Source organism: Abrus precatorius, unplaced genomic scaffold (genome assembly GCF_003935025.1).
Source record: "Abrus precatorius isolate BTA unplaced genomic scaffold, Abrus_2018 Scaffold7, whole genome shotgun sequence".
Taxonomy (NCBI): Eukaryota; Viridiplantae; Streptophyta; class Magnoliopsida; order Fabales; family Fabaceae; genus Abrus; species Abrus precatorius.
The window spans coordinates 12,763,918-12,775,071 of record NW_020874417.1 but is presented as its reverse complement, the minus strand read 5'-3'; the positions used below and the strand labels follow the sequence as shown (position 1 = coordinate 12,775,071).

Below are 11,154 nucleotides of genomic sequence, written 5' to 3'. Positions count from 1 at the left end.
TTGATTCTTTATTTGTAGACAAAGATTCTGCTTCATCTTCTTTTTGGAGTACTAAAGAACACCCTTGTAATTCTAGAAGAACCACTTTCTCTAAAATTTCCAATCCTCAGAATAGAAATCATTTTTAAGGGTTTCCTTATCTATAACAAATTTATAAAATAATATCATAATTCATTAAGGGAAGAATAGGTTGGAGATTGGATACTCTAGTTTTCTTCATGCTTATCAAAATGATAAGGAGTTCTAGGGATGTTAGAAGAAGTATCTAAACCATGTAGTTTAAATGAGAAGGAACATGACATATAGATCTTGGTATCTCAGATCAAATAGCTTAGGATCTAGTAGAGAAAGATATTCTCGCAAAAGCATACCCAGACTGTGTAAAGGCTTCAATTCTTGAAGAGAAAGAATTTATCCTAAGTTATTTCATCTTTCGTAAAATTATCTTGAGTAATGTCTTTAAGGAGTAGGTTGAGGAACAGAAGGCATAACCTTATCCATAACTCACTTCTCCGGGAGAGAGACTTCATCTTACTTGATAGTTCTTGGAAGGGAAACATTAGCCCTAGTCATGTCGGTGATAAACAAGTTTATTTCTCCTTTCTGAAGTTTGAAAAGGATTGTAGACGCACAAGAGTTCATGACTTTGTATTGAATCCTGTAGATCAAGGCTGTGGGAATAGATCCCTCTTTCATGTTTAAACCATGAAAGTGAATATTGAGAAATATAATCTAGGATATTTCTATCTATAAGACTCGCGGTTTTGTTTGGATAACAATTAAAGTAGACTGACTCTTGGTCAAGACTAGTTTCTACTATACCTATAAGGGAGTCTTCAAACCTATTATGCCTAATATCTCGAACAATATATATATTGTTGTAATATTGACCCCGAAATAGTTGATTAATAAGTTAGTTTGAGGTGTGTGTAGATCAATGTCCTCAAAGATGATCTTAGTAGTCAAAAATCATATATCAATATACAACTTTATGTGTAATTGCTCATGCACAAGTAAACGTTACGAATCTAACTGTCTATCCACAAAGTTGATTATTACAAAAATAAATGGTAGTCACTCAACATCTTGACTAGATATACTTCAATGGTTTAAAATTTTAAATAAATATCGACAAAAATAACACTTCATAAAAAATTAAATTAAAATAATCAAATGAAAATAATAATTAATAATTTTTAAAAAAATATAATTATATTATTTTCCAATATATATAAGTGTAATACTTATCTTGATTAAGATGCATATAAAATTTTAGATAATTTCAATATCAAGTTATCTTATCTTATCGTCAACTTTTACTCATATCTTAGACATGAAAATCCGTGACCGGTCTCTCGTCTCTATCTAGATGAGTTGATGTTGATTCCAACAAATAATCATAGATTGAGGGGATCTGAACTTATCTGGTGTAAGGCCTCGCAAGATATTCTTTAACCTGTATTTTAGTACTTAACGACCATTCATCTTAAATCCAAAGTACTAGTTAATTCTCAATATATATATTCCTTTCACATTGTGTCGCCCGGATCCTGTGTTGCAGAGGTTTATGCAGAATGTTGCAGATGAATAGACATTCCTGTTTTGCTGGATGTCATGAAGCTTGAAAGCAGCAAGTGTACAATTTCAGTGCATATTTGGATCTACGTTAAAATTCCATGTTTTATGTTTGTTTTATTGCAACGTGCTTTTACATAAATATTTGATTGATCTCTATCAAATGTGATTTTTCCTTCAACCTCGTTCAATCTACTGTGATAAATTGAGTTCAAAAAATTATATTAAATTTTATCATAAGCTTGCGAAATTTGTAACAGGTTGCTGTACAGTGATGTGGCGGTGAACCATCAAAGGTTATGGGGTTTTGGCAATAGGAGTTATAATATCTACTATCAAATGCATGAAGATGATAAAAAAATTTATGTTCCTACGGGAAGACAATATTCAGTTTACTTATTTTGTATAAATTCTGGATAAATATTCTCTGAAATTTGTAAACTCACTAGTTTATCTGAGTTTTGGTGGCAGTGTGGCACTGTGCATTACATAAGAATTGAATAGTCTCTTACAAATTCTCCCATCTTACTGCGTCTATTATGAAGATCTGTTAAACTAGATAAATAGTCTCTGCTCTGGCATAATATAGTGTTTTGCATGCTCAATTCAGCTATGGCAGCCGTTCTCGGTTTCTCACTGTATGATGATGGAAAGTACAACTTATATTTGACGTGTCTTCTATTCTTGTCGATAATAATACGGCATAAACTTTAACATGACAGAGTGCTATAGGCACTGATTAGTCACTAGCCGCAGAAACTTATTCACGAGAAATCAGGAGCAGTTAGCATGTTAGCTCATGACCATATATGGCTTATATTTATTCTGACTAATCGCACTCTGGGCTTTTATGCCATAATTATTACCACGAAACTGCAAGCAGGTTACTTGACCACGGTTTTCTGCCTATGCATTCCTTTTAATTCTCTTTTAAATTCTTTATTTTTCTTTCCCTAGCAAAAGGAATTACAAAACTGGTTGCAATTTCCCATGGCAAAGTTTTCTAGTTTCTACCTATGACCCCAATTCATGTAACATCTCAATAGATTCGATAGCGAAGAAGAGGATACATGTAAACGCCTATCTTAGCAAAGTCCAATTATTTGCAATTTACTCAATCAATTTGCAATTCAAAATATATTTCATATGTTTCGATTAGGGTTAACATGTTCCTCAACTTGTATGACTTTTAAGTTTTGAGAGTTTTTCTAATAATAATTGATGCAGATAAAAGGTATTAAGGGCTTGCTTATTTTATAATTGGAGAATTAATTCTGATACCTTCCAATACAAAATATACGTTGCAACAAAAACGGGTGACTAAAAACTGAATGGGCAAACTATAAACGCTGATCATTAAAGAGGTTTCAATTCATGAGATTCAACCTCACCAAATTTAGTTTCTGCAGCATGGCTAGAATCAAACCTAATCCTCAAAAATAATGCATAAAAAGACAGAAAGAAATCTACAAATAAAAGCAATGAATTATGAATTATTCTTACAATCATATGCAGAGAGGGTTACTTCTTCCTAAGATCGATTCCAGCCTTCTTTGCAACAGCATCGAGTCCATTCTTCTCTATGGTTTTCAACGCCTTAGTGGACAAACGAAGCTTTACATAGCGCTTCCCCGCTTCCCACCAAATTCTCTTGTACTGAAGATTCACAAACTGCAGCTTCTTCGTCTTGTGGTTCGAAAAGGAGACTTTGTTAGCCCTGTTGGCTTTCTTCCCAGTGAAGGGGCACACTCTCCCTGCCCATAAACAAATAATGGGTTATTTCTAAGGAACAAAAAGAAAAAAGTAACAATTTGAAAAGAGAGGAATTAAGAAGAGAAAAGTGGTTACTTGCGACGATGGGGAGGGGTGTGGGGGGTAATACCAATGGGGAAGCAATGGTAGATTTTGGGGAGCAGATTCTGAGGCCTGTCAACTGAGAGTTCAGGAAGCCAAGCGAAGCTGAAACGACATTCAGAAGTAAATGAAACGACAGGGGCAGAACAGGTCAGACAGAAGAATAGATAAGAATAACATACAGGCACACGCTGTGTTACTGTTAACGCCGAAGCTCTTCCGAAACGATAGCGCAGAAGCTGCCGCTGTCGTTGCCGTTGCCGTTGCCATTGCGATTGCGTTTGCCTTATCTCTTCTTACCTTTTAACCCACACACACGCCATACCAAATTATATATATACATCCCATCATTGGAGAGCCTGTTTATTCTCAATCTAAAATATTTTTTATTAATTAATTAAATTAATTTATAAAAAGTCATAATAAACATGTTTAATTCCTATATTATAATATTTACTCTGTCCCGCACCCACATTTTATAATACTAGTTATTAAATTATTTTATTTAAAAAAAATTAAATAATATATTTTTTAATTTAAAAATAAATTAGTTTTTAAAACTATCATATATATAAGTTTATAACAATAAAACATATTATTAAATTCTTTTAATTTAGTTATTAGTTAATAAATAAAAGTAAATAAATAACTTTAAAATGTTAGATTAAAAGAAAATACAAGTTAAACATAAGTAATAAAAAAATCTCTATTGTTTTATTACTTTCATATTTTTTTAAATAATACTACATGTAATTTTAATATAAATTATATTAAAAATTATGTAATTCACAAATAAAAGTATATATTTTTTATTATTATGAAAAAACTAATTTCCAAAATTTTTATACATATACACTGATAATAATACCATACATATTCTTAATTTAGATTAAAAGATATATAAAAATGAAATTAAAAATGATAGAATTTATTAATTTAATTTTTTTAATAATATATTTTATATTGTTTAATAGTCTAATTTAATCATAATAAATATTAAAAATAAATTAAATATGTTAATTAATTTATTAAGTACACCCATACATTATATAGATTTTATATATTGTAGTAAATATGTATTTACATTATATGAGTTTTTTTTTATTAAATTAATATATTTTTAAAGTATACTAAATATAATTTTAATATAAATATTAAAAGTATATGTTAATGAGTGCAAATAAAAGTATATTACTTTTTTAATTTTTATTGTTATAAAAAATAAATTAATTTACAAAATTATCGTACATATTTATATAATAATATAATGTATATTTTTAATTTTTAAATATAATTATTAATAAATATATTAATTCTAACATTCTTATTTTTATCAAATATAAATGATAAAATATAACTAGAAATGAAAATGAAATGAAACTTATACTCTTATCATTATATTTGTAAAAGTTCAAAAGTATTCAAAGATTAAAAATAAAATAGTTTTTAGCATTTTTAATTTATCAACAGAGCAAAACTAAAATTTTCTTCGAACAATTTACTTAATTTAGATTATTTCTTGTATAGTAAATTTTTATCTAGAATTTGAATGCAAAATAAAATCAAAATAATTAACTATTAATATTACAAACACTTTAAATTGATATTTATAACAAAATTTATCAAGTGATATAAATTTTAACTTTAACATGAAATAATTACATAACCTTATTAACTGAAAATAAAAACTTAATAAAATATTACACACTTCAATTTAATTCAAATACTACAAAGTAGTCTTCCCTCACAAGGTCATTAGACTATGATCTTAGAATTGAGCAACCATCTTTATTCTCTTTTCATTTTTCTTCCTGAAAATAATTAATAAGTGTGAGTATTCTCCACTCCACTAAATCCCTTATTTTAAAAGAATAAGTACATAATATTACTTCTCTAACGCATTTTTATCATACATTGATTAACAATAACACAGATCATACAAATGATTACTACAAAAGAGCACATACAAAAAATCAATCACATATTGTAATATTCATAACATATATTTCTACACTAATTTGTATATCATAATACATGTATTATATTACATTAATCGATATGTCACAATACATGTATCCTAATTACACTCGATGATGTATTATAACACATATATCATAACAACATCAATTGATATGTTACAATGCATATACTATAATCACACAATTTTTACACTATTTCACATTCATCATACTTTCATAATCATTGCCCCTAGGATCCTTTGAGGACTTTATAATATAGTTAGTTGTTGGATAGCCGCTACACACGAATACAACATATGTCAACCCAACCCTTTTTAGCAAAAGTGTTGGTCAAGGGTTTAGGTCAGGAAATGAGTGTGAGGCACGTTGTGTCTTTTTCTTCTATTTTTGATAATTATGCACATTTCATAGAAAGCATCCATCACCTTAATTTCTCCCAAATTTCATAATCGTCTCTTGTCTTTCACACCCCAGTATATCTCTATGATTATCTATACTTATTATTAGCATTTCTCATATCATTCTTTTTCTCAATATTTCTCATTTCATTTCTATATTCTTTTCATCAATCAACATGTCATAATACATGAGTTATGATTTATATAAACCCATGTATTGTAAGTACACCTTTCGATGTATTACAATACATATATCATAATTACACCTATTAGTCAGTTATGACTCACGTATTATAATCACAGAACTCATAATTTCACAATCATGTCATTTTCCTTAATAATTCAAATGCACTAACTTCAACAAACATTAGTCATTAGACAAACATTCATATTTATCATATTATATCAGTCCATCATAGAAAGATCATCAATCAATTTCACATCACACAGATCAATAAAATATGTCAAAGGTCAGACACCTCCAAACTCAGACCAATTGTATAGTTGTTTTTTTTGCTATTAAACAGGGTTTACAAAGTCCAAAAACACAACACAACTAGACTAACATCCTAGGCCAAGAAACCTGAAGATCATCAAGCCTTAGGAGAGGCTCTAAAGAAGTGGGAGCTTTGTCAAAACAATAAAAAGACACCTCAACTTCATCACCTAATTTAGTCATCCAATTAGCACATTGGTTAGCTTCCCTAAGAATATGGTTAAATCTAACAAAACGGATATTCTAAGAAGGTTTCGAATATCCTTAATAACATAATACAATGGATGATCACTATTTTGAACATTAACAACTAAAGAGAAGACATCTTTACAATCACAATATATCCAAAGAACTTGAACATGATTAGAAACAGCTAGCTTAAGGCCCTAAACAAGACCCCAAAGTTCAACCTCAAGGGGGGTGCAGAAATGGAGAGACTTGTAGAAACTAGTAATGAATTCGCCTTTGTGATTACAGATAAGTCCCATGTAGCTAGCTTTTCCCAAAGCATGATGGACAGAACCATCACTATTTAGCTTAAACTGCTTCTTTGGAAGGAGTTGTTGTAACACCCTACGTTATAAACCCTCAATTAGAGAATTAGTGACTTATTTTTATATACTAATAATCTTCCCCTCATACATAATATCGTGTATTAAACCATTAATCGCAAAAATAAACTTTAATAAGCAGATTTTCAATAACACATTTCAGAATTTCGTCGTTGCATAAAGCACTTAAGGTAAACTTTCATAAGTGTTTAGATATCCTTTTACAGTAATACAAAGGGCAAAATGGTCAATAAATTTCCCGCATTACACAACACTGTATACTGGAGAACTCAATTACCATTTCACCTAGTAATATAATTACATATAGATAAAATATTAGTTACAGTTCTTTAAAATAATAAGAGCAACACCGGAGATGACTTCCTACAGAGCAGCACAACTAAACAAAAAAAGTGGCTTCTACCCAGTACCATAAAGGCTTATGTACAACAAAAGAATGCCTACGACTAACCTTTGCCACTATACAAAAGAAAAAAACAAAGTAGTATCAGTCCTACTCCGAATCTATATCTTCAGACTCAGGAGATGAATTTCTCTCATCTGAGTCCATCTTTGAGTTGCTAGACTCATTGGTGTTTAAATGATCATAATCCTCTAGAATATCAATATTCATTTCCTCCTCCTTAGCTGGAGGGGGAATTGGTGGTAGTATAGGCTGAAAAAGATTATTATTATTTAAGTCAATGGTTAGTCTAGTCCTTATTACCATAAGTGCTGGGGTAGCCAGGAGTTGACACTACTAGCTATAGAAATCTACCCACGGGATTGTTGAGACCCACGCTCAAATATGAACCTAGTAGCTCACTGACCATGATATACGACAATAGCACAGTCAGGTACAAGAGAGTTTGTACAGTGAGATCCTTGACAACAGGTAGCGAGCCTGAGTCTTTTAAGGTTTCCAACCACTACCCTTCATATCCCCAAGTCCTCCCTCAGGGACTCCCTATCGTATTCCTAGAGTTTATAGTCTCTGATTCCCCATTTTGCACAAAATACCATTTTCGGATGAGTAATGTATGAGTTCCTAAGTGATTTTTATTAGAAAAGTCCCATATTCCCAAATTCCTAAATTTTTTTGACATACTTTGTGACTTTCTTTTTCATTCCAGGCCAACATAATAGTTTCTTCAAATCTTGATACATTTTTGTTGTTCCGGGATGAATACTCATGTTACATATTCTTCCTTTAAAACGCAAAATTCCATCTATTCCTTCCATAAACTCTATTTCTTTCCCTTGTTTAGTTAATTCTTTCTTCTCACAGAGAAAAATGTCCTTAAATTGAGCTTCTTGTACTTGCTGTAGAAAATCATTAGTGATAGTGAGAGTACCACACACAACACTTTTAGGACAGAACTCCATTGCTAAATTCAAGCTTTGGAATTCTTCTATCAATTTCATTTCTCATATCATCGTAAATGTTGCATGTAAAGATTTCCTACTAAGTGCAGCTGCAACTACATTCCCTTTTCCGGGATGATACTGCAATTCAAAATCATAGTCCTTTAAGAATTCCATCCACCGTCTTTGATGCATATTCAATTCCTTTTGATCAAAGAGATATTTCAAGCTCTTGTGGTCATTATACACTATGAATTGTGCTCTATACGAATAGTGTCTCCAAATCTTCAAAGCAAACACTAATGCGGCTAATTCTAAATCATGGGTAGGATAATTTATCTCATGTGGTCGTAGTTTTCGAGAGGCAGACACAACTATTTTTTTTATCTTGCATCAATACATAACCCAATCTTAACTTAGATGCATCACAATACACTTTGAAGTTCTTGTTAGGTTCTGGCAAAATTACCATTGGTGAGGAAGTAAGACGACTCTTCAATTCTTGAAAGCTAGACTCACATTATGGGGTCCACAAAAAAGGCTGTCCCTTTTATGTCAACTTGGTCAACGGGTAGGCCAATTGAGAAAAACCTTCAATAAACCTTTGATAGTATCTTGCTAATCCCAGAAAACTCTTTATTTCAGTGATAGTCTTGGTTGTTCCCACTTCAAAACTACCTCAACCTTAGCTAGATCAACGACTATTCCTCCTTCATTAATGACATGTCTAAGAAAATTCACTTTATTTAGCCAAAACTCACACTTGGACAATTTTGCGTACAATTGTTTTTCCTTCAAGATTTGTAACACAATTCTTAAATGCTCCTATTTGCTCTTGGAGTATATAAGGATGTCATGAATGAATACAACCACAAACTTATCCAGAAAAGGATGAAAAATCTTATTCATATAATCCATGAACACAATTAGGGCATTGCTCACTCCAAAAGGCATAACCAAATACTCGTAGTGTCTGTAGTGAGTTCTAAAAGCAGTCTTTGGTATATCCTCAGATCGTACTTTGATTTGATGATACCTCGATCTTAAATCGATCTTTGAAAATATTGTTGCCCCACGTAATTAATCCATAAAATCATCTATTCTTGGCAATGGATATTTATTCTTAATCGTCACTTTATTTAGTTGTCTGTAGTCAACACATAGTCACATGTTTCCATCGTTCTTTTTCACCAACAGTACTGGTGCTCTCCACGATAACACACTCAGCCTAACAAATTGCTTTTCCAAGAGTTTTTCTAGTTGCTTTGTAAGTTTTGATAGTTCCAACGGGGACATTCTGTATGGGGCTATAAAAATAGGTCCTACTCCTAGTACCAAATCAATGCTGAATTCTAATTCTCGTTCTAGGGGTAATCCTGGAATATCATCAAGAAATTCTCTCACTACTGGAAAATCATCTAACTTTTCTTCCTTTCCTTCTGCCAGTAAGGACATTACAAATCCCTGAACTTCTTCCTTTAAGGAGACATCTTCGTAGTTGGCACCTTGAATCCTTGACTGCTCAGAATTGTCGTGTTCAAAATCTTTAAACACAACAGTCTTCCTACAACAGTCTATGATGACATGGTTGTCAGATAACCAGTCCAATCCCAAAATAACCTCCAATCCTTTTAAAGGAAGGCAGAAGAGATGCACTACAAAGTTTCTACCATCTATACTGATAGGACACTTTCAACATGCTTTGGCAGTGATAACAGGGTCATTACCTGGGGTATAAACAGAAAAATCAAATGACAATGCTATAGTAGGCAATCTCAAACGTTCCACACAACTACTAGAAATAAATGAATACGATGCGCCTGAATTAAACACTATAGATAAAGGGGTGTCTCGGATGATACATGTACCTCCAATCATCATGTCAGAGTGAAATACTTCTTTTCCGCTCATTGCAAAAACTTTACCATAAGCCTTTGGCATGCTAGCTACCCCTCCACTAGGATTTCAGTTGTGATAGTTTCCATTGCCTCCATCTCCTTCCTTCTTCATCATCAAGCAGTCATGGGACATATGCCCAGGCTTGTTACGACTAAAGCATATTAACGGTTTTACTAGGCAATCTTTCCTATAGTGTTCTCCTCCACAAACAAAATATCTTCCTCTAGGTGGGGCCGACATATAGTTTTCATTATTACCACGGTTCTGAGGAAGCTCAGTTGTGGGTCCCTTTTGACGTTGTTGCCTCTAATATGGTTGTCCTCTTCCAAACCCTCTTCTTTGATTGCGTTAGGCCCATAGTTCTTCGTCCTTGAAGACTCAGAATGGTGTTCTCTGAACTTGGCAATCCTTGCTTTATGATCTTCTTCAAAAATCCTACATCTGTTCACTGATGTAGAAAACTCTTGAATCTCTTGCATTCTTATGGCTTCCTTAATTTCAGGGTGAAGTCCATTGATAAACTTCACACACCTAGGCCTCTCGTTGATGGCATTGTGGTAGTGGGGGTGATACCGTGAAATTTCTTCAAATTTTGCTACATAATCTCTTACATTCATAGATCCTTACGTCAGTGCCAAAAACTTCATCTCTTTCTTCTCTCGAACATCTTCCGAAAAGTGCCTCTCCAATTTTTGTCTTGCTCTGTGCCACCAATACTCAGTATCTTCAGTTAGTGCATAAGTAGCAAACACAACCTTGTCATTTTTTGTACATCGTAGGGCACGAAAGATCTTCTCCATTTCTCTGAGTCAAACTTGTGCGCCTTCTGGATCATATCCTCCATTGAATCTGGGAGGGTTCCTCTTCTCGAATAAGTTGAATCTTGTTAAGGCATCATCACCTTGAGGTACGGTACTGTTGCATCCAAGCTTGTCAGCCCTGCTCCATTGCAGCAATTAGTCTCTCCACTGAAGCAGCCAATCGACCACCTTGTCTCACCATTGTTTCCTATTCATCGAATCGAATTTGACTAAGTC

The 11,154-nt window shown here is 32.5% G+C and overlaps 2 protein-coding genes across 3 annotated transcripts; both read right to left on the bottom strand.

The window, feature by feature from the left end:
* Nucleotides 1-2,905: 2,905 nt before the first annotated feature.
* On the bottom strand, nucleotides 2,906-3,761 carry LOC113873173 (50S ribosomal protein L28, chloroplastic). 2 transcript variants are annotated; one of them, XM_027511179.1, is made up of 3 exons: nucleotides 3,618-3,761; nucleotides 3,424-3,534; nucleotides 2,906-3,329 (listed from the first exon to the last, which is right to left on the bottom strand). In XM_027511179.1, the coding sequence occupies exons 1-3, from the start codon at nucleotides 3,697-3,699 to the stop codon at nucleotides 3,097-3,099; spliced, it is 426 nt and encodes a 141-aa protein (XP_027366980.1). In that variant the 5' UTR covers nucleotides 3,700-3,761; the 3' UTR covers nucleotides 2,906-3,096. The 2 variants fall into 2 exon arrangements, with proteins under 2 accessions (XP_027366980.1, XP_027366979.1); XM_027511178.1 differs by having other exon boundaries at nucleotides 2,911-3,329; nucleotides 3,612-3,761.
* A 3,606-nt stretch (nucleotides 3,762-7,367) lies between these two features.
* Nucleotides 7,368-10,159, bottom strand: LOC113871490. Its single transcript, XM_027508586.1, has 3 exons — nucleotides 9,946-10,159; nucleotides 9,554-9,846; nucleotides 7,368-7,529 (listed from the first exon to the last, which is right to left on the bottom strand). The coding sequence occupies exons 1-3, from the start codon at nucleotides 10,157-10,159 to the stop codon at nucleotides 7,368-7,370; spliced, it is 669 nt and encodes a 222-aa protein (XP_027364387.1).
* Nucleotides 10,160-11,154: the final 995 nt, after the last annotated feature.